This window comes from Lupinus angustifolius, unplaced genomic scaffold (genome assembly GCF_001865875.1).
Source record: "Lupinus angustifolius cultivar Tanjil unplaced genomic scaffold, LupAngTanjil_v1.0 Scaffold_184_41, whole genome shotgun sequence".
Lineage (NCBI taxonomy): Eukaryota > Viridiplantae > Streptophyta > Magnoliopsida > Fabales > Fabaceae > Lupinus > Lupinus angustifolius.
This window is the reverse complement of record NW_017726758.1, coordinates 100089-123636: the sequence shown is the minus strand read 5'-3', so window position 1 is coordinate 123636 and position 23548 is coordinate 100089. Positions and strand designations below refer to the sequence as shown.

The 23548-nt window shown below is 35.4% G+C and overlaps 2 protein-coding genes across 6 annotated transcripts; both read left to right on the top strand.

Annotated features, from left to right (window-relative positions):
- The first annotated feature begins 14 nt into the window (after positions 1-14).
- LOC109340532 (glutathione reductase, cytosolic-like) lies at positions 15-5069 on the top strand. 3 transcript variants are annotated; one of them, XM_019578243.1, is made up of 10 exons: positions 15-100; positions 209-341; positions 489-553; positions 1108-1177; positions 2490-2561; positions 2958-3161; positions 3387-3460; positions 3548-3631; positions 4587-4674; positions 4786-5069. In XM_019578243.1, the coding sequence occupies exons 2-10, from the start codon at positions 213-215 to the stop codon at positions 4933-4935; spliced, it is 936 nt and encodes a 311-aa protein (XP_019433788.1). In that variant the 5' UTR covers positions 15-100; positions 209-212; the 3' UTR covers positions 4936-5069. The 3 variants fall into 3 exon arrangements, with proteins under 3 accessions (XP_019433788.1, XP_019433786.1, XP_019433787.1); XM_019578241.1 differs by having other exon boundaries at positions 18-104; positions 198-341; XM_019578242.1 differs by having other exon boundaries at positions 24-100; positions 196-341.
- A 648-nt stretch (positions 5070-5717) lies between these two features.
- Positions 5718-23130, top strand: LOC109340536 (glutathione reductase, cytosolic). Of its 3 annotated transcripts, none has more exons than XM_019578250.1 (17): positions 5718-5803; positions 5912-6044; positions 6192-6256; positions 6811-6880; positions 8193-8264; positions 8661-8864; positions 9090-9163; positions 9251-9334; positions 10290-10377; positions 10489-10570; positions 16923-16996; positions 17857-17964; positions 18051-18115; positions 18259-18372; positions 18589-18688; positions 21082-21135; positions 22793-23130. In XM_019578250.1, exons 2-17 carry the CDS (start codon positions 5916-5918, stop codon positions 22883-22885), a joined length of 1476 nt encoding a protein of 491 aa, XP_019433795.1. In that variant the 5' UTR covers positions 5718-5803; positions 5912-5915; the 3' UTR covers positions 22886-23130. The 3 variants fall into 3 exon arrangements, with proteins under 3 accessions (XP_019433795.1, XP_019433793.1, XP_019433794.1); XM_019578248.1 differs by having other exon boundaries at positions 5721-5807; positions 5901-6044; XM_019578249.1 differs by having other exon boundaries at positions 5727-5803; positions 5899-6044.
- Positions 23131-23548: the final 418 nt, after the last annotated feature.

Below are 23548 nucleotides of genomic sequence, written 5' to 3'. Positions count from 1 at the left end.
ATATATATATATATATATATATGTCGCTTCTATTCTTTCTCTAGACTAAACCTAGTAACACTCTCTATCACTCTCTCTCTCTGCATTTCCAACTAAAAACACAGGTGATCTTCAAAATATCTTGATTCCTTAGTCTTTAATTTTATTAACTAACGAATCCATCATTAACAATAATAGTAACGATTCTTGTGATGTAGATTTAGTTTGTAGCGATGGCTAGAAAGATGCTTATTGATAGTGAAATTGAAGAAGGAACCAATTTCGATTTTGATTTGTTTGTTATTGGTGCTGGAAGTGGTGGTGTTCGTGCCGCTAGATTTTCAGCTAGTTTTGGAGCTAAGGTATCATAATTTTCTTAATTTCCAGTTATTATGATATGAATTCATTTTTTCAGTTATTTTTTTTAATCTTGTTATATGAAGATTTTTATGGATTTATTTATGATTTATCTAATGTTAATATTGTGAAAACTGTGTTGTATTGAATAGGTTGGGGTTTGTGAGCTTCCATTTCATCCAATTAGTTCCGAAACTATTGGAGGCGTTGGTGGAACGTAAGTTCAATTCTGAATTTGTACATTCTGTGCTTTTGTTTTTGTTTCCTATGCAATGAGCATGAAGGAGTCATAGTCTAGTCATGGATTTATAGTTAATTTAAAATGTGATCATAAAAGCGCAGCCTACTGCACGAGGATCCCACATAGTAGGGTTTGAAACAGTAGATGTAGACAACCTTACCCCTACAAGCGGAGAAGCTGTTTCCAGGATTTGAACTAGTGATCTCATGGTCACTAAACAACAACCTTACCATTGCGCCAAACTCGCCATCTTAATTTAAAATACTCATAGTATTTGAACATACAGATAGTGTAGATTAGTTTATTTTCCTTTTTTTTGTTTCTGTTGCCTTGGCTGCTGAATATTTTAAGTTTAATTGCGATGAACTTGCATGATAGTTTTAAGTTGCTATAATGGAGTGGCTTTCATTTTGTATGTATGATTCAATACTGCTTTTGTCTGGTTTTCTCTCATTCTCCTTGCTGCTCATTATTTTCCCTTCAATTACTATGTAGTTCTGAAATATGATGATGGATTTTTTGTTTCAAAGGTGTGTTATCCGTGGTTGTGTTCCCAAGAAGATTTTGGTATATGGGTCATCTTTTGGAAGTGACATCGAGGTGAGTGTAGTGTATTATACAGACTCTTTGTTGGATATATAGATTGATTGTAGTGCTTTGCTCACTTGGTGTATCTTTTTCTTGTTTTTGTATTTTGGCATTTTCTCTGTTGTGAATTGCTCAGTTATAATGTTTTTCATCCTTACTATAAGAGTATCATTTTTAATTACCAAGTAATCATGGGTGACTAATTTGAGTTTATGGAAAACAATTTAGGTTGTAGTATAGAAGAAATATTTTTTTATTTCAAAGAGCATATGGCTCGCCCAAGCATATAGGACTTAGTTTTACTAGATTCATGCAGTAGAGTAGATCTGACGCAGTGCATTAGGAGTGGTTCAATTTGTCATGAAGTATGTGATGCATAGCACTCAGTGTTACCTGGTTCGCTAAAATACCCACAAACTACGTATTGGTACTTTCATTCCAAAACGGGGTCATTTTTGACCCAAAATGATGAAAGCAGCATTCTCAAATACAAACATTTAAAGGGGAAGAAGTGAATAGGAAGGGAGATGCAATGGAGAGTCGTGCAGCAGGCAGCAGGAAGCCGTGGTGATGGTATTGGGCGGCCATCTATGGGAAGGGTAGGCAGTGTGGTTGAGTGAAGGGGAGTCTGGGGAGATGAGAGCGTGTTTGATAGTGCTCTGTGAAAATGAGTAGATGAGCAGTCGGTGGAGTAAATATTGATACATTTCACATCTCTTGACTTTTTTCTTTTCTAATACATTTCACATCTCTTGACTTTTCTATCTATTTTTACCTTCTCTCTTTATCTTCACATTTCACAAAGAGAGTTGGATGGTAGTTTTTGATATTCCATTGTCACCTAATTTTTTTAGACCCTTCGTGCCACCTGGGCCTATTTCATTTATGATAAAAATTAAAATAAATAAAGTATACTTATTTTCTATTAGGATTGTAATTACAACTAGTAATGTAATAGGTTAAAATATATCCACTATTTAACACTAATGTTTAGTACCTATGTTAACATAGCTTGAAGTTTACACACCGTGATCCAATGCGAAGCAAATTTCGACCCAGAATACTAAACGAAGAAGTATATCCTAGTCCTACCATTCCACCTATCTAAAGAAGTCCTGTACCCGTACCTCGTACCAAATCGTAAAGTGAACCATGTAACACTGATTGCACTACTAGTTGATCTATCAGTTTTCTTTCTCTCTCCCCCCACCCACATATATATATATATAATTAGTTGGTTGCATAATTTTTATTTTAGTGTTTCCTAGATATTCATTTTATCTACTTTTGTCTGATGACTTAATAAATACGACTGGTTTGGTAGGACGCCAGAAATTATGGATGGGAATTGAGTGAGAAGGTTGATTTCAATTGGAAGAAGCTCTTGGAAAAGAAGGTATTTTAAGTTTCTTATGTTAGTATTGGATTTATTAATTTTGTGTCTACGCAATATAAAATTGTTTCCTCTTCTATCGAAATTGAAAAGATATTATCTGTTTTCTGTGAAAACATTATTTGTGAGCTGTGAGGAAATAAATATCAGCGTGATATTGGGCTAAGTGAAAAATGCAATTACAGAAAATGATGCAAGCAAAATATTGGGTAAGGTGAAGTTTGTATTATATTTGCCTTTTCTAGATACTACTTCATTTGTAAAGTCTACATGCTTTGCTTGTCCTCCCAGATTATGGTTATTTATTGAATCTGAGAGCAATTTGTTTGTACCAGAGAAACATGAAAGCTGTTGATCTGTATGTCATTTAGTAATCAAAGTTCTTTTGCAAAACTGCAGACTAATGAAATAAACAGATTAAATGGTATTTACAAGCGAATGTTATCCAATGCTGGGGTTAAATTATTTGAAGGTGAGGGGAAGATAGTTGGTCCAAATGAAGTTGAGGTGACCCAGTTGGATGGCACCAAGTTGTCTTATTCAGCAAAGCACATTCTGATTGCTACTGGCAGTAGGGCTCAAGTCCCAAATATTCCAGGACAGGTGAATTTAATTGTTTTGAAATGTAACTGCAAAGTATCCTATCCTGGCATGTAGCTTTAATCCTGAGATATGCATATTATGTGATATTAGTTCATCTGGCATGTACTTGAACACATGGTAGTTATGAATTTTTATGTTCACTGCATATCTTGGACAATGTTTGAAATGAAAACTTCAGCAATGAATGGAAGCATGTATGGAATACTTATTTTGATTGTTATGCAGGAGTTAGGTATCACATCGGACGAGGCTCTAAGTCTGGAGGAATTTCCTAAACGTGCTGTGATTCTTGGAGGAGGGTTTGTCTATGCCTTCTTTATTCAGATGTATATTAGTTCAACTACTTAATATCCCATGATTACTAATATATAAATTTTTGTTTTCAGTTATATTGCGGTTGAGTTTGCATCTATATGGCAAGGGATGGGTTCCACAGTCAGTCTAGTCTTCAGAAAGGAACTGCCGTTGAGGTTTGCTCTGATATGCATATTTCATCCATGTTTGATTTCATTCTTGTATAATCTTAAGGAGGGAGAAAATGAGTTATAACCAAATAATTATACTTTGATTAAAAATAAGAATAAATTACAATAATTTTATAGCTTCTTCTGTATATTGAACGGCAATAATTTCACCTTCAAGTTTGATTATGATAGATCCCTGGTTATATGAGAAAGATTAGAAGGGAGTCAGCGGGAACATGTGGCAGTGGGAAAAGGGGTTAAGAAATAAATTGGCAAATAAAGAGGAGAAAGTGAAGAGAACTAGTGGATAGTAATTACAATTAGGGGGGTAGTAATTATAGTGAGTGGGAGTTAAGAGATAAATAGGCAAACAAAGAGACAGTGGTGGGAAAAAAATAGGGAATGAGGGGACTGATGGGAAGGGATTCTGAAAATTGGAAAGGGTTTGGGTGGCTTAGGCCTTGGGTAGAGACAGCACTTGCTTCTCTAATTTCTTCTTTCCTTTTATTAGAGTTACTTTTGTCTCTCTATTTTCTATTTCTTACCATTGTAATTTGAGCCTGGCTCCTTGTTTCCCTACAATTTATTAGTAATGATATCAGTTCCTATCAGATTAATGATTCTCAATTTTATGGCCAACAATATTTGTGTACATATAAAAGATAATATGAATTTCTCTACTCTGTATGAATTTGTTGGCTTTTGGATTCTTCAATCCTGTGATGACATTCTAAACTTCTTGGTTGGGATTTATTTAAGTAAAAAATCAGTTTTCAAAGCTGAGAGTACTGTTTTATTTGGAGTCATATACACGTAGGTTTTTCTTCTTTTTTCTTGTGATATTTTTCATTGTTCACATTACATTTTATGTTTGTTACCATTTTTCATTCTTTATTTTTTTAGCATCACTTTCTTACTCTGTCTTTGGAGCATCCCCTTTATGAATAAAAGTTTGTTGTAGAGGTTTTGATGATGAAATGAGAGCAGTGGTGGCAAGAAATCTTGAAGCCAGGGGGGTTATTTTACACCCAAGGACAAATTTGACACAGGTTTTTCCTTGTTGGAATTTGCAACTCATTTTTATCATAATAAAGTAATTCTAAAATGTAATTCATTTTTACTTGGAGGCTTAGCTGATGACAACAAATTTTATTTTCTAGTTGATCAAAACAGATGATGGAATTAAAGTTATCACAGATCATGGCGAGGAGCTGGTAGCTGATGTTGTACTATTTGCCACTGGTAAGGATACACATAACATGGACATTTTAATGATTATTTTTCAGAGACTAATTTTCCTATTGCCATAGGACTACATCAAGGATCAATATTGAGCCCTTACTTGTTTACATTGGTTTTGGATGTGCTCATTGAGCATATCCAAGAACTAGTGCCACAATACATGCTCTTTGTGGATGATATTGTCTTAGTGGAAGACTCGAGAGAGGAATTAAATGAGAAGTTAGAATTTGAAAATAAAAGTAAATCAAAGAAGAGGAAGAGAAAGGAATTGTGTAACTGGTTCTGTTTTATTGAATTCAGTTTTTGTTAATGAGTACATTGTGCAAACTTCTATTTATAGAAGTGAATACAAGCCATGTGGCAGTTACATAATTGTAACTGCCATCTTTCTAGAAGCTTCTAGTCTAACTAACTAGAATTGTTTAGCTAAACAAACTTAAACATAAAACTACTTCAGCTTTGATTAGCAAAGCTGATTACAAAGATTAACTAATAACATCAATTATTCTAATATTCCCCCCTGAAGCTGAAGGTGAGTTGATGACTTGTCAACCACTTGAAGAAGCTTCCTGATTGAATGAAACTTTGAATTAGATAGTGGCTTTGTAAGAGCATCTGTCTGGAATTCAGATGGTATATGCTTGACTTGCAAGAGCTTTAATTGAACTCTATCTCTTACAAAGAAGAGACCAACTCAATATGTTTGGTTCTGTGATGAAGAACAGGGTTATGAGTTATGGCCACAGTGCTGAGATTGTCACACAGAACCACTGGTGTGTGATGAGTGAGTTGTAGTTTAGAGAGAAGAGACTCAATCCAGATGATCATATATATATATATATATATATATATATATATGTCGCTTCTATTCTTTCTCTAGACTAAACCTAGTAACACTCTCTATCACTCTCTCTCTCTGCATTTCCAACTAAAAACACAGGTGATCTTCAAAATATCTTGATTCCTTAGTCTTTAATTTTATTAACTAACGAATCCATCATTAACAATAATAGTAACGATTCTTGTGATGTAGATTTAGTTTGTAGCGATGGCTAGAAAGATGCTTATTGATAGTGAAATTGAAGAAGGAACCAATTTCGATTTTGATTTGTTTGTTATTGGTGCTGGAAGTGGTGGTGTTCGTGCCGCTAGATTTTCAGCTAGTTTTGGAGCTAAGGTATCATAATTTTCTTAATTTCCAGTTATTATGATATGAATTCATTTTTTCAGTTATTTTTTTTAATCTTGTTATATGAAGATTTTTATGGATTTATTTATGATTTATCTAATGTTAATATTGTGAAAACTGTGTTGTATTGAATAGGTTGGGGTTTGTGAGCTTCCATTTCATCCAATTAGTTCCGAAACTATTGGAGGCGTTGGTGGAACGTAAGTTCAATTCTGAATTTGTACATTCTGTGCTTTTGTTTTTGTTTCCTATGCAATGAGCATGAAGGAGTCATAGTCTAGTCATGGATTTATAGTTAATTTAAAATGTGATCATAAAAGCGCAGCCTACTGCACGAGGATCCCACATAGTAGGGTTTGAAACAGTAGATGTAGACAACCTTACCCCTACAAGCGGAGAAGCTGTTTCCAGGATTTGAACTAGTGATCTCATGGTCACTAAACAACAACCTTACCATTGCGCCAAACTCGCCATCTTAATTTAAAATACTCATAGTATTTGAACATACAGATAGTGTAGATTAGTTTATTTTCCTTTTTTTTGTTTCTGTTGCCTTGGCTGCTGAATATTTTAAGTTTAATTGCGATGAACTTGCATGATAGTTTTAAGTTGCTATAATGGAGTGGCTTTCATTTTGTATGTATGATTCAATACTGCTTTTGTCTGGTTTTCTCTCATTCTCCTTGCTGCTCATTATTTTCCCTTCAATTACTATGTAGTTCTGAAATATGATGATGGATTTTTTGTTTCAAAGGTGTGTTATCCGTGGTTGTGTTCCCAAGAAGATTTTGGTATATGGGTCATCTTTTGGAAGTGACATCGAGGTGAGTGTAGTGTATTATACAGACTCTTTGTTGGATATATAGATTGATTGTAGTGCTTTGCTCACTTGGTGTATCTTTTTCTTGTTTTTGTATTTTGGCATTTTCTCTGTTGTGAATTGCTCAGTTATAATGTTTTTCATCCTTACTATAAGAGTATCATTTTTAATTACCAAGTAATCATGGGTGACTAATTTGAGTTTATGGAAAACAATTTAGGTTGTAGTATAGAAGAAATATTTTTTTATTTCAAAGAGCATATGGCTCGCCCAAGCATATAGGACTTAGTTTTACTAGATTCATGCAGTAGAGTAGATCTGACGCAGTGCATTAGGAGTGGTTCAATTTGTCATGAAGTATGTGATGCATAGCACTCAGTGTTACCTGGTTCGCTAAAATACCCACAAACTACGTATTGGTACTTTCATTCCAAAACGGGGTCATTTTTGACCCAAAATGATGAAAGCAGCATTCTCAAATACAAACATTTAAAGGGGAAGAAGTGAATAGGAAGGGAGATGCAATGGAGAGTCGTGCAGCAGGCAGCAGGAAGCCGTGGTGATGGTATTGGGCGGCCATCTATGGGAAGGGTAGGCAGTGTGGTTGAGTGAAGGGGAGTCTGGGGAGATGAGAGCGTGTTTGATAGTGCTCTGTGAAAATGAGTAGATGAGCAGTCGGTGGAGTAAATATTGATACATTTCACATCTCTTGACTTTTTTCTTTTCTAATACATTTCACATCTCTTGACTTTTCTATCTATTTTTACCTTCTCTCTTTATCTTCACATTTCACAAAGAGAGTTGGATGGTAGTTTTTGATATTCCATTGTCACCTAATTTTTTTAGACCCTTCGTGCCACCTGGGCCTATTTCATTTATGATAAAAATTAAAATAAATAAAGTATACTTATTTTCTATTAGGATTGTAATTACAACTAGTAATGTAATAGGTTAAAATATATCCACTATTTAACACTAATGTTTAGTACCTATGTTAACATAGCTTGAAGTTTACACACCGTGATCCAATGCGAAGCAAATTTCGACCCAGAATACTAAACGAAGAAGTATATCCTAGTCCTACCATTCCACCTATCTAAAGAAGTCCTGTACCCGTACCTCGTACCAAATCGTAAAGTGAACCATGTAACACTGATTGCACTACTAGTTGATCTATCAGTTTTCTTTCTCTCTCCCCCCACCCACATATATATATATATAATTAGTTGGTTGCATAATTTTTATTTTAGTGTTTCCTAGATATTCATTTTATCTACTTTTGTCTGATGACTTAATAAATACGACTGGTTTGGTAGGACGCCAGAAATTATGGATGGGAATTGAGTGAGAAGGTTGATTTCAATTGGAAGAAGCTCTTGGAAAAGAAGGTATTTTAAGTTTCTTATGTTAGTATTGGATTTATTAATTTTGTGTCTACGCAATATAAAATTGTTTCCTCTTCTATCGAAATTGAAAAGATATTATCTGTTTTCTGTGAAAACATTATTTGTGAGCTGTGAGGAAATAAATATCAGCGTGATATTGGGCTAAGTGAAAAATGCAATTACAGAAAATGATGCAAGCAAAATATTGGGTAAGGTGAAGTTTGTATTATATTTGCCTTTTCTAGATACTACTTCATTTGTAAAGTCTACATGCTTTGCTTGTCCTCCCAGATTATGGTTATTTATTGAATCTGAGAGCAATTTGTTTGTACCAGAGAAACATGAAAGCTGTTGATCTGTATGTCATTTAGTAATCAAAGTTCTTTTGCAAAACTGCAGACTAATGAAATAAACAGATTAAATGGTATTTACAAGCGAATGTTATCCAATGCTGGGGTTAAATTATTTGAAGGTGAGGGGAAGATAGTTGGTCCAAATGAAGTTGAGGTGACCCAGTTGGATGGCACCAAGTTGTCTTATTCAGCAAAGCACATTCTGATTGCTACTGGCAGTAGGGCTCAAGTCCCAAATATTCCAGGACAGGTGAATTTAATTGTTTTGAAATGTAACTGCAAAGTATCCTATCCTGGCATGTAGCTTTAATCCTGAGATATGCATATTATGTGATATTAGTTCATCTGGCATGTACTTGAACACATGGTAGTTATGAATTTTTATGTTCACTGCATATCTTGGACAATGTTTGAAATGAAAACTTCAGCAATGAATGGAAGCATGTATGGAATACTTATTTTGATTGTTATGCAGGAGTTAGGTATCACATCGGACGAGGCTCTAAGTCTGGAGGAATTTCCTAAACGTGCTGTGATTCTTGGAGGAGGGTTTGTCTATGCCTTCTTTATTCAGATGTATATTAGTTCAACTACTTAATATCCCATGATTACTAATATATAAATTTTTGTTTTCAGTTATATTGCGGTTGAGTTTGCATCTATATGGCAAGGGATGGGTTCCACAGTCAGTCTAGTCTTCAGAAAGGAACTGCCGTTGAGGTTTGCTCTGATATGCATATTTCATCCATGTTTGATTTCATTCTTGTATAATCTTAAGGAGGGAGAAAATGAGTTATAACCAAATAATTATACTTTGATTAAAAATAAGAATAAATTACAATAATTTTATAGCTTCTTCTGTATATTGAACGGCAATAATTTCACCTTCAAGTTTGATTATGATAGATCCCTGGTTATATGAGAAAGATTAGAAGGGAGTCAGCGGGAACATGTGGCAGTGGGAAAAGGGGTTAAGAAATAAATTGGCAAATAAAGAGGAGAAAGTGAAGAGAACTAGTGGATAGTAATTACAATTAGGGGGGTAGTAATTATAGTGAGTGGGAGTTAAGAGATAAATAGGCAAACAAAGAGACAGTGGTGGGAAAAAAATAGGGAATGAGGGGACTGATGGGAAGGGATTCTGAAAATTGGAAAGGGTTTGGGTGGCTTAGGCCTTGGGTAGAGACAGCACTTGCTTCTCTAATTTCTTCTTTCCTTTTATTAGAGTTACTTTTGTCTCTCTATTTTCTATTTCTTACCATTGTAATTTGAGCCTGGCTCCTTGTTTCCCTACAATTTATTAGTAATGATATCAGTTCCTATCAGATTAATGATTCTCAATTTTATGGCCAACAATATTTGTGTACATATAAAAGATAATATGAATTTCTCTACTCTGTATGAATTTGTTGGCTTTTGGATTCTTCAATCCTGTGATGACATTCTAAACTTCTTGGTTGGGATTTATTTAAGTAAAAAATCAGTTTTCAAAGCTGAGAGTACTGTTTTATTTGGAGTCATATACACGTAGGTTTTTCTTCTTTTTTCTTGTGATATTTTTCATTGTTCACATTACATTTTATGTTTGTTACCATTTTTCATTCTTTATTTTTTTAGCATCACTTTCTTACTCTGTCTTTGGAGCATCCCCTTTATGAATAAAAGTTTGTTGTAGAGGTTTTGATGATGAAATGAGAGCAGTGGTGGCAAGAAATCTTGAAGCCAGGGGGGTTATTTTACACCCAAGGACAAATTTGACACAGGTTTTTCCTTGTTGGAATTTGCAACTCATTTTTATCATAATAAAGTAATTCTAAAATGTAATTCATTTTTACTTGGAGGCTTAGCTGATGACAACAAATTTTATTTTCTAGTTGATCAAAACAGATGATGGAATTAAAGTTATCACAGATCATGGCGAGGAGCTGGTAGCTGATGTTGTACTATTTGCCACTGGTAAGGATACACATAACATGGACATTTTAATGATTATTTTTCAGAGACTAATTTTCCTATTGCCATAGGACTACATCAAGGATCAATATTGAGCCCTTACTTGTTTACATTGGTTTTGGATGTGCTCATTGAGCATATCCAAGAACTAGTGCCACAATACATGCTCTTTGTGGATGATATTGTCTTAGTGGAAGACTCGAGAGAGGAATTAAATGAGAAGTTAGAATTTGAAAATAAAAGTAAATCAAAGAAGAGGAAGAGAAAGGAATTGTGTAACTGGTTCTGTTTTATTGAATTCAGTTTTTGTTAATGAGTACATTGTGCAAACTTCTATTTATAGAAGTGAATACAAGCCATGTGGCAGTTACATAATTGTAACTGCCATCTTTCTAGAAGCTTCTAGTCTAACTAACTAGAATTGTTTAGCTAAACAAACTTAAACATAAAACTACTTCAGCTTTGATTAGCAAAGCTGATTACAAAGATTAACTAATAACATCAATTATTCTAATATTCCCCCCTGAAGCTGAAGGTGAGTTGATGACTTGTCAACCACTTGAAGAAGCTTCCTGATTGAATGAAACTTTGAATTAGATAGTGGCTTTGTAAGAGCATCTGTCTGGAATTCAGATGGTATATGCTTGACTTGCAAGAGCTTTAATTGAACTCTATCTCTTACAAAGAAGAGACCAACTCAATATGTTTGGTTCTGTGATGAAGAACAGGGTTATGAGTTATGGCCACAGTGCTGAGATTGTCACACAGAACCACTGGTGTGTGATGAGTGAGTTGTAGTTTAGAGAGAAGAGACTCAATCCAGATGATCTCTTGAGAGGCTAGGGCTAGGCTTCTGTATTCTGCTTCTGTACTAGACCTAGAAACAGTTTGTTGTTTCTTTGACCACCAAGTAATAATATTTGGACCAACAAAGATACAAGCTCCTGAGATAGATTTTCTGTCATCAGGATCTGATGCCCAATCTGCATCACAAAGTGAGAGATCCTTGTAAGTACCTTAGTATTCTCTTAACAGCAGCCCAATGATCATTCAGAGGATTGGACATAAATTGACATACTTTGTTGACACTAAAAGCAAGATCAGGTCTTGTGATTATTGCATATTGAAGGGCACCAACTATGGACCTATATAGTGTGGGATTTTCAAAACCAGAGGAACCTGTTTTGGTTAGCTTGCAGGAGGCAGACATAGGAGTAGGAGATGGTTTGGATAAATCCATGTTGACTTTCTTGAGAAGATCTCTGATATACTTGGTTTGTGAGAGAAAAAAGAGAGCCATTGGTCATGTGTTTAACTTCAATTCCCAGAAAATAGTCCAAGGAGCCTAGTCTCTTTAGTGCAAAGGTATACTGAGTTTGGCAATAATCTGATTTATGTGAGGAGTAGATGATCCAGTGACAATCATGTCATCCACATATACTAGAACAAAGAGTTTGTAAGTAGTGGATGTGTGAATAAAAAGGAGTTATCACACTTACTGATTTCAAAGCCTATTTGAAGTAAAGTACCCTTAAGTCTTTCAAACCATTGCCTAGGAGCCTGTTTGAGGCCATAAAGAGCTTTGTGAAGTCTGCAAACCTTAGTTTTGTCACTATTAATGAAACCAACAGGTTGTAGCATATATACTTCTTCATTAAGCAAGCCATTGAGAAAAGCATTATTAATGTCCAATTGTTCTAGAGGCCATTTGAATGTTACTGCCAAGGTGAGAAGAATTCTTATAGTAATAGTCTTCACAACTGAAGAAAAAGTTTCATTATAGTCAACCCCTTGTTTTTGATGAAATCCTTTTGCTACTAGCCTTGCCTTGTATCTATTAACTATTCCATCAGGATTCTCCTTGATCCTAAAGACCCATTTACACTCAATTGCTTGTTTTTCTGGGGGTAAATCAACAACAGTCCAAGTTTCCAACTGAATGAGAGCATTGTATTCCTCTTGCATAGCTTGTAACCAGAGAGGATCACTTAGAGCAGTCTTGACAGAAGTAGGTTCAGTTTGTGCTAAAAAGGCTCTAGGAACTCTGGGAATGAATGACTTGTCAATACCAGACTTGGAACGGGTTTGCATTGGGTGAGTAGATCTGGGAATAACAATGGTTAGTTGCATAGGTGAAGATTCTAGTGTAGTGGATGGTGAAAGTTGTAAAGGTAGGTCTGAGGATGAGGAGGATAATCTTTCAGTATTAGGCATTGGGGAATATTCAGTAGGAGGTCCTGGAGATGGTGCAGGAATAAAGGAAGAGGGTGATGTTGTAGTAGTAACAGTGTCATTGATGTGGAAGGTGTTTTGAGGAGAGTGATGGGTTAGTGTAGTAGGGGATGGCTCAGGACAAGGTAGAGAGATAGCAACTGGTGTATAGGGAAAACTGTGCTCATTGAATATCACATCCTTAGAAATATAGATTCTGCCATCTTTTGCCATACATTTATATCCCTTGTGTTGAGTTGAGTAACCAAGGAATATGCATTTAGAAGACTTGAATTCTAGTTTGTGATTTTTGTAAGGTCTTAATAGAGGGAAGCAGGCACATCCAAACACTTTAAGATAAGAATAGTCAGGTGAAACTCCATATAAAAGCAAGTGAGGAGAAGAGTGATTAGTGTAAGTGATGATAACCTGTTAATGAGATACACTGCAGTTGTGAAGGCATACTCCCAGTAGGACAAAGGTAAAGAAGCATGGGATAGCAATGCTAGGCCAGTTTCAACTATGTGCCTATGCTTTCTCTCAACAGTCCCTTGTTGATGATGAGTGTGAGGACATGATACTCTATGAATTATGCCTAAGGTGTTGAGAAATTCTGTAAAGGGTCTAAACTCTCCCCCCAATCACTTTGAATGGCCTTGACATTTTGGTGGAATTGATTTTGAACCAGGTTTAGAAAATATTTAAACAAATGCAATGTGTCTGACTTTTTCTTTAGCAGATAGATCCAAGTGTGTTTAGAATGAGCATCAACAAATTGACAAATAATACCTAAAATCTGTTGCTGAATGAATAGGTGCAGACCCCCATAGGTTTAAGTATAGAAGATCAAAAGGTTGAGTATAAATGGATGTAGATGCAGGGGAATGAAGTCTATGAGCCTTAGCATAACAACATGCTGAACAAAAATCAAGACTAGTTTTATTACAATGTGAGATATTACATTGTTGAAGGACACTTTTTACAGTAGCCTCATGGGCATGTCCTAATCTATAGTGTCAAAGTAAGTATGAAGTCAAATTCTTAGAACTAGAAGAAACAGTGTTATTGGCATACAAAGGCAACCTTGAGGTGGCATTACAATGTAAAGAAGTAGGTGACAGAAGATTTGAGAAAGCATAGAGCCCCTCTGTAGTGAGAGAACCTGTAGGAGCACCTGCTTAGTAGCCTGAAATTTGACAAAACAATGGTTACGGTGAAATTCAAAGAAACATTGATTATCTCTAGCAAACTGAGACACACTCATAAGATTTTTTGTAATTGTAGGCACAAGGAGTAAGTTATGTAATGACAAGACACTTTAGAATTAAAGGGAGACTAAAAATAAGCATGTCCACAACTTATAATAGTAGCTTTGTTGCCATTACCCATATAAATGTGATCTGAGGCAAACTGTTCAGTTGGTTCAATTAAGAAAGATGGATCTGCAGTCAGATGGTTTGTTGCACCTGAATCAGGATACCATAAGGATGGCTTGTTGGAATCTTGGTCAGTGTGTGTGATATTCATAGCATAGGGAGATGGATGAGCATAAGATGGATCAGGTCTTGTAGTTCTTCTAGGTGGATTCTGATGATGAACAGGCCTTGAATGAGTGTAGGAAGAAAAAGGAACTCTTGGTCTTGTGTAAGGAGAAGACAGATGATGACCAGTTGTAGGAGAGGTTGAATAGTTCATGTGAGGACTGTAAGGAGTTGAATGTGAATATCCATCAGCATAGTTATGACCATATGTGTGTGGCATGGTGTAGGCAGTGTCAGATGGTGCATAGTAGCACCAAGCCACATCATGTCCATATTTGTTGCAGTAATCACAGAAGTAATTTGAGACTCTGCTTGAGGATCTTCCACCACGAGTTCCACGTTTATTGAAATGACCTCCACCACGAGAACCATTATAAATCTGTCCAGAATAACCATTCATATGGTGTGCTGAAGGAAAGCTTGGACGATAAGGTGGATGAGAGGGTGGCAGTGGTGTAGTGTGTGTAACAGAAACTGGTGAAGGTGGCTCAGCAGCAACCACATTTGCAGACAATGCATCAGAAACAATTTTGTGTTTATTTTTGATCAGTCTAGACTCATATGTAAGCAAAAATTGTTCTAGTTCCTTGATTGAAGGAGGATGAACTTGACTTTCAATAGTTGTAATAACTGTGTGGTATTCCTCATTCAGTCCATCTAATACACAGTCAACATGTTCTTCTAATGAAATTAGAGATCCAATTGAAGCTAAGGAATCAGTAAGCATTTTTATTTTAGAAAAATATTCAGAAATGGTATTGGATCCTTGAGAAATTCCACGTAGTTGTGCCTTAAGTTGTCTACTTCGTGCTTTAGTATGTGCATTGCAAAAGGAATGTAATTCGTGCCATAATTGAAAAGTAGAAGTACAACCTATAACTCGTGGTTGCAGAGATTCTAAGATTGAGTTGAGAATCCAGGAGAACACATTTTGATCTTGTTCTTCCTAGCTCAAGAATCCTAGATTTATGCGATTATTAGTGCGACATGCTTCAGTGAGAAATTGCGGTGGAAATTATGGATTTAGTAACCTAAGAACACGATTTGATTTTAGAACAGCTATCATGAATTGACTCCATGTGAGGTAGTTCTTCTCTGTGAGTTTTGTAATAGGAACTGGAAGAGAAAGAGAAGGAGCTATGGCTTGAACTGATGCAGCGTTGGAAGTATTTGGTGGAGATTCCATGGAAGGAGGAGGATCGGTGGTGTGGGCCATAAAAGCTCGTGATACCATGAAAATAAAAGTAAATCAAAGAAGAGGAAGAGAAAGGAATTGTGTGACTGATTCTGTTTTATTGAATTCAGTTTTTGTTAATGAGTACATTGTGCAAACTTCTATTTATAGAAAGTGAATACAAGCCATATGGCAGTTACATAATTGTAACTACCATCCTTCTAGAAGCTTCTAGTCTAACTAACTAGAATTGCTTAGCTAAACAAACTTAAACAGAAAACTACTTCAGCTTTGATTAGCAAAGCTGATTACAAAGATCAACTAATAACATCAATTATTCTAATAGAATTGTAGTGACAAGCTTTAGAAGCACATGTATTCCATATAAGTCGAAGTAAGACAGAGTATATGGAGTATAAGTTTAGCAAGAGATGAACAGACTCTACGATAGAGGTAAAGATTGAGGATAATATCATACCACAAGTCACTAGGTTTAAATATCTTGGGACAATCATACAAGACGATGGAGAAATTGGTGGAGATGTGAACCATAGGTTTCAAGCGAGTTGGATGAAATGACGGAGTACTTTAGGTGTCATTTGTGATAAAAAGATACCATTCAAGCTTAAGGGGAAATTTTACCGCATAACTATAAGATCTGTAATGTTATGAAACTAAATGTTGGGCCATAAAATGTCAACAAGAGAATAGAGTCATTGTAGCAGAGATGAGAACATTGCGTTGGATAAGTGGACACATTAGACAAGATGGAGTTAGAAATGAATGCATCAGAGAGAAAGTTGGAGTAACTCCTATTGTAGAAAAAATGATAGAGTCACACCTTAGGTGGTCTGGACATGTCTTGAGGAGACCGTTAGAAGCCCTGTAAGGAGAGTAGATTAAATGAAAGCTAGTTCAATTCCTAGAGGAAGAGGGAGACCCAGAAAAACCATAGAGAAAATGATAAAGAAAGACTTAGAGTTCAACGTTTTGTCAATGAACATGATTTATGATAGAGCATTATGTTATCGTTTGATCCATGTAGCCAACCTCACCTAATGAGATAAAGGTTTAGTTATTGTTGTAGTTTTTCACAGACTGAAATGTTCCTATTTACATGTTACAACCATTATTTTTTTAGCTCTTAACTCAGTTTTTTTTCTGGCTTAAAAAGAAACACTTCACTATTGTCTTTATTAATTTAAACATTTGGTGGAATCTTTCCATATAATTCTCCAGTTGTTTGTTGAGAATCTCATCAGTTCAGGATTATTGATCCTTTATATCCTAATTCCTAGCATAAAATTGGCCCATCAGTTTTTTCTAACCTCTTGCATAAAACTAGAGTAGTGCTTTCTGCGACTTTATCTCAGTATTTTTGCCTGCCTTGTCAAAAAATTTACATATTAGTGTTCTGGTGTTGATACAGGCAGGGCTCCTAATACAAAAAGGTTAAATTTAGAAGCTGTAGGTGTGGAGCTTGATAACACTGGAGCTATAAAGGTTGGCAGCTTTCTCTTTATGATATATGCACCCAATGTGACTCTGCAATCCTATGGTTTGATGTCATACTTGATTATATTAGCCTATACACTGTGTATGAATATTTTATCATTAACAGAACATAAAAAAACAAGCAGGGATGGGATAGGATTGGCATTGTAGGAATGGAGCAAAGCTACCTTTCCTCTCATTTGGAGGATTAATAAGGGGGACCAAATGTTGTTTATGGAATCTAAAGTAGCAACTTTTACCTATAATAACTTATTATCCACCTATCCCCCTCAATTTTGGTAGAGGGAATTGTTCCCCATGAATTCATTTCTCTTTGCATCTGTTTTAACATCCAAACATGAAAACTTATCTGCTTCCTTTCATTCCCTTTTCGTTTCCCTTATTCCTGTCACCCAAACACAGTGCTATGCAAGTACTATCAAGTGATGTTTTCTAAGAAGGAAATATGTAAAAAAAATTGATTTGGATGTTGCGCTGTGTTATTATGTGATGAGGTCCAAAGCAATTTTACAAAATGTAACAGATTCATATATCTAATATACGTGCCTTTGAAGTAGAAAAACAGACTCGCATCTGCTCTATCTTATATCGTCATACATAAAGATCAAGATGTTGTTCACTATGACGAAGAAGTTAGAGGCTCACCTTTTCTAGTATTTTGGCTTGTTCTTTTGCTATGCATAGACCGTTTTGTGTTATTAATTTCTTTTACCCTTGTAAATTTATTCATCTAGTTATGATGTCATATCAAATGCTCCTCATTGACTGGATATGGATTGACAACTAGTGAACAGAATAATGATTATGACTGTCATAGTTTCTAAATTTTCTGTATTCCAATTTTGTAGGTTGATGAGTACTCACGCACTAATATACCTAGCATATGGGCTGTTGGTGATGTAACAAATCGATTCAATCTTACCCCAGTGGCCTTGATGGAAGGAACATGCTTTGCGGTAAGTGCTCCTGGTAGGTTAATATTCCTTGTCTTAAAATTATGTTTTGTCAATTTCTTGTATATTCATTTGCTTTTTATATGCAGAAAACGGTTTTTGGTAGCCAACCAAGCAAGCCTGACTACAGTAATATCCCCTATGCAGTATTCAGGTATTGTTGGTTTTGCATGACAACTTCGAAAATATGAACATTTGTGAATTTGACAAGTCATAAATATATGTACTTCCCTTTTTTTATTTTACTTTATTTTTTGCCTTGTTGGCTGAATACAATCACACTTTTTTGTTCTGCAGCATTCCACCACTCTCCGTAGTTGGTCTCAGTGAAGAGCAGGCAATAGAGCAAGCAAATGGTGATTTGTTGGTTTTCACATCATCATTCAATCCTATGAGAAATACCATCTCTGGGTATGTGTAGTGATTTTGGAATTCTTTTCACATTAATTGGAAACCAATGTAATGCAGAATTCATGATGCTTAGACCTTTTGGACATTTAGTTCTATTAATGTGCTTGATCATCATTTAATGTGTTTGTTCATCTAAAACAAGGAGAATCTTTTTGGTAATTTAAAAATTAAAATGTTCACGTTAATCTAGCATTGTCTTTTTTCCTCTTCAAATAGGCGACAAGAAAAAACTGTTATGAAGCTTGTTGTTGATGCTGAGACAGATAAGGTTCTTGGAGCATCCATGTGTGGGCCGGATGCTCCTGAAATTATGCAGGTATTTTAATTCCCTCACTAGCTGTTATCTAGAAAATGCCAATTGAGTGTTATTTATGCTGTTCATTAAATTGTTAATGTTAATTGTTCTGGATCCTTTCTTTTTTCCTTAAAAAATATATTTTTACTATCCTTATCTCTAAATTTGTTAGTGGAGTATACTACAAGTGTAGATTGTGAATATGGTAAGCTTCAGTCACAATGTTTCTATTAACAGTAAATAGATGAGGGCAATTATTCCGAGAGTTTCCAACGCAATGGTAAGGTTGTTTGGCTTGTGACCTAGAGGTTATAAGCTCAAAATTTGAAAACCTCTTTGCTTGTGATGGAAAGGCTGTGTACATCCGTCCTCCACATGCTTCACTAGGTGAGAACATCATGCATTGGGCTGCCCATTTAATTGTTGTGAGGTCTAGGCATGACAATGCTCAGTAGTTTGGTTTCACAACCATTTTTGTGGAAATACTGTAATCAAAGACAAAAAAGTTAAAAGTTAGGTGAGCTATGAAGTTATAGAATGAGTGTCTTTTTCTTTTTGAATTGTTAGTATTTTATCAAATCTAAAATTAGATCCAGATTGGTCCCAAGAATTAAGCCGTGGAAATTAAGAAGGGTGAGGAACAAAGGAGTTATCAAAAGACTTGGACCAAGTGAAACACATTAAAATAAGATGGAAAATTCTCGGTGAAGGACAAAAAGATTAAGGAAAGATGGAATAACTATTTTAACAAGTTTTCAATGACAACCATAATACTTTACTTCATGATAGGCTAAACACTAAAGAGGAGGACCAAAATTATATATTTTATCGTAGAATTCAAGAATTGGAGGTGAAAGAAGCTCTGAAAAGGATGGAGAATGAAAGATTAAGCTCATGAGTCATAATATGAAGTATGAAAGAGGATAATTAAGCTTAATGACAACTATAATACTTTGCTTTCTGATAGGCTAAACACTAAAGAGGAAGATCAAAAATATATTTTTTATCATAGAATTCATGAGTTGGAGGTGAAAGAAACTGTAAAAAGGATGGAGAATGGAGAATTAAGATCATGAGCCATATTATGAAGTTATAAAAGAGGATAATTGAGCAATGGTTGTGATAAGAGACACTTACATAACCAACTTAGATTTATGTTGGGGAGGTCGATCCTAGAGGCTATAGAGATTGATGGAGAGTTACCAAGAGACTTATACATGGTTTCATTGATTTGGAGAAGGCAAATGATAAACTACCTATGTAAGTGTCATGGAAAGCTATAAGGAAGAAAAGAGTTCAAATTGCCTACATTTGATCAATCAAGGATATGTATGGTAAAGTTAAGACCGGAGTGAGTACACAAGAAGAGAACTCGAAAGATTTCCCTATTGCTATAGGACTATATCAAGGGTCAACATTGAGTCCATACTGTTTATATTGGTCTTGTATGTGCTTACTTAACATATCCAAAAATCAGTGCCACAATGCATTTTTTTTGTGTGGGTGATATTGTCCTAGTTGGAGAATTGAGCGAGGGATGAAATGGGAAGCTAGAAATTTGGATACAAGCTTTAGAAGTACATGGCTTTCATATAAGTCGAAGTAAGATAAATTTGAGAGTAAGTTTAGCAAGAGGTGGTCAAACCCCTACTCTAGAGGTAGAGATTGGAGATTATATCATATCACAAGTTATTGGATTTAAGTATCTCAAGGCAATTATACAATACGACAGAGAAATTGAGGAAGATGTTAACCATAGGATTCAAACTAAATGGAAGAAGTTGTAGAGTGCATCACATGTCATATGTTATAGAAAAGTGCTACTCAAGCTTAATAGGAATTTTCTTTACTGCACAGTCTTGAGACCCACAATGTTATTATATGATAGCGAATGTTGGGCCGTAAAATGTAAACAAAAGAATACACTCAACGTAGCAAAGATGAGAATGTTTCATTGAATGAGTGGACGTGTTGGAGAATATTCGATTAAAAATAAATTCATTGGAGAGAGTTGGGGTAACTCCTATTATAGAAAAAATGGTAGAATCTCACCTTAGGTGGTGTGGACATGTGTGGAGGAAACCATTAAAAGCTCTACTAAGGAGAGTAGATCAAACATAAAGTTGGTTTATAATCCAGTACTTGAAGATGGTCTGTATTGGTCATATAAACTTTAGATTCATCTGTTACATTTATTCAATCATCAATTACTATTTACATTGCCCTCCCCCCCTCCAGTTAATAACAATAGTATCCGTATATATCTTTCCTTTGCATATTTTGTATGCCATACTATGTTCTGGTCTTCATGCACCATTGGTTTATTGCATGCTTCTAGTATTTACTGCTCTTTTTGTATTTCGAATGCAAAGATGCTTATACTTTTAATCTGGTATGGATGTTTTGATCAATAGGGTATTGCTGTTGCGTTGAAATGTGGAGCTACCAAGGCACAGTTTGACAGCACAGTAAGTTTACAGCTTCTTGAATCTTTTTTTTTGGTATGGCAGTGGTTGGATATTGTCAGGGGGATAGCAATAGCATAAGAGCAGCCTCATGAGAAACAAAAGGACCGGCCAGTCGGACTGATTCAACCATGAAACATTACCATCTGGCCAGTCGGGTCAAGTCACTCAAACTGATGACTTGAAAACTGGGTGACAAACAACTGAACTGGTTGAAAACCTTTGAACCACTCAAAACTTGGTGCAGTTTAGTGGATGACCCAGTTCAAGTTATTATCCATAAATAACCCATGTTGCTTCGAAGTGAACCAAACTTGGGTGCCTTGTTCTTAAGACCAGTGCCTCACTACTAAGCCACTTGCAGTCCTCAGGGAATGTAAGTACAGTTGTAAGGTGTTCGAACTCGGGTCCTGAATTTTTTATATGGCAAGCCTCCTTAAAAATCGAACAGTTACACTCCAGCCAAAATGTAGCATAAGTTGCATATTGCCACAAAAAGTATTGCCTATGCACCAAAGTGTAGCATAGGCTCCTTATTTCCACTGAAGTCTTGCTTCTTTATTTCTTCCAAAGTCATGAGAACACTGAAAGGACCAAGGGACCAAATCTTTTTATAACACTTGTGTGTGTGTGAGAGAGTGAGAGAGAATGAGAGGGCCAATTTATATATGTATTTTAAATCTAGTACATCCATCAAGTACAAAGTAAACGAATGAGATGTACCAATCAATTAATTAAAAAATTGTTATTTTGCCAATATATCTTAATGGCATGACTTTAAGGTAAGTTTATAAGATATCAATCTCACATTATAAGAATTATATCTGATAATGATCCATTTCTCTCAATTGATGTGATGATGGTCAACTATTACATGATAAAGCAAATAAATAATATATCTCCATTAACTTCGTCATAATTTTGAAGACAAATGAACAGGGTCAAGGAAACTGAAAGGGGAAATCTAGTTTAGAAACCGAGCCATCATTTTAATCTATTTTGGTGCCAGGCGTTCTTACACAAACAATTCTACCATGAGAATGCCTGAATCCTGTACAGACATTCTGTTTAAACTGTAGGAGCTAAATCAAAAGCCATTCGATCGGAGTCCCACATTACATTGGTGGTTTAGGTTGATATCCTGCTTTGCTATATCATATCACTATTGGGAGGATATCTTCTCCCTACAAAAATTCATGCACTACTTATGATTGGTTAGAAAAATACTTAAATTTGGGAGGATATATTCTGTCCCAAAAGAATAGATCTAGACACTGCTTGTGACTAGTTAAAAAAATACTTAATTATTAAATTTGGGAGGACATCTTCTATCCCAAAAGAATGAACCCTTCCCTGTGTCACTGCTTGTGATTAGTCAAAAAAGATACTTAATTATTAATTTTTTAACTTAAATGCATTTTTCCTACTAATTACAAGTAATGATACATAGAGTGATACACTATATGAGACAATAGATGTACTCCCTTCTCTTGTCACCCTTTCCTCAAGAAATGTGAGGGTACGACTTCATAAGTCTACCCTCTTAGGAATCTATTAGGTCAGTATCCCCCTTTACTACATTTACCATGCTTTCCATCTCTTCTCCCATTTTTTATGCTAATATATATTCTTATCTTAATCACTTGACTCTCTCCTTTAGGTTGGAATACACCCATCTGCTGCAGAAGAATTCGTTACCATGAGGTCAGTCACAAGGCGAATTGCTGTAGGTGGCAAACCTCTGACAAATTAGTAGTTCTAAGTCAGTTTGGTGATAGTGCAAAGTCTAAATCTAGAACTTTTTGCTCACAATCACTTGTTATAGATAATTGGAAAAATATCTACTTTAATTTCCAATATATAGGTGATTTGTTCATTACTGTCAGTAAAACAGCTTAATGTTTGTGCTAATCGTGTTATTTCTCCATTATTTAAGAAATGGAAGCTTTGCAACTTTAAAAAATAATGTTATATAGCCTTTTGTAGACAGACACATTACACATATGTACAATTTTTTATCTATCAATCAAAAACAAAAATATTAAAATTAAATCACTTCTGCAAAGTGACCTCCGTTTCATGTTCCCTCACTTCTTCGGGTTGTTCTTTCTCGTTCTCTTGAAGATCAATCTCAGAAGACTAGATTCACTGTCTAGTATCAAATTTGGAGCTTGAGGTTGGAGATTTTTCGGAGGAGCAATGAGTAATGCTGTAACCATGGCTGCATTTGATCCTCATCTGTTGTGGGAGGAATTTTTAGAATAAGGGAGTATTTCATCTAAATCTTTAGATGTTGTAACCATGGCTGCATTGGATCCAATGGTTGTCATCTTAATCAAACCCACCTCTTTTAGTGTAAGCATAGAACGAGCTTGATATAAAGGAGGAAGATGATTGCTTTGTCACATTAATGTAG

Bases quoted from the DNA above. Each gene is read 5' to 3' on its own strand.
- LOC109340536 (XM_019578250.1), top strand. From the start codon at position 5,916: ATGGCTAGAAAGATGCTTATTGATAGTGAAATTGAAGAAGGAACCAAT. The intron at 8,865-9,089 runs GTGAATTTAATT...ATTGTTATGCAG, and splicing joins TCCCAAATATTCCAGGACAG to GAGTTAGGTATCACATCGGA. The intron at 17,965-18,050 runs GTAAGTGCTCCT...TTTTATATGCAG, and splicing joins TGGAAGGAACATGCTTTGCG to AAAACGGTTTTTGGTAGCCA.
- LOC109340532 (XM_019578243.1), top strand. From the start codon at position 213: ATGGCTAGAAAGATGCTTATTGATAGTGAAATTGAAGAAGGAACCAAT. The intron at 554-1,107 runs GTAAGTTCAATT...TTTGTTTCAAAG, and splicing joins ATTGGAGGCGTTGGTGGAAC to GTGTGTTATCCGTGGTTGTG. The intron at 3,632-4,586 runs GTTTGCTCTGAT...AGTTTGTTGTAG, and splicing joins AGAAAGGAACTGCCGTTGAG to AGGTTTTGATGATGAAATGA.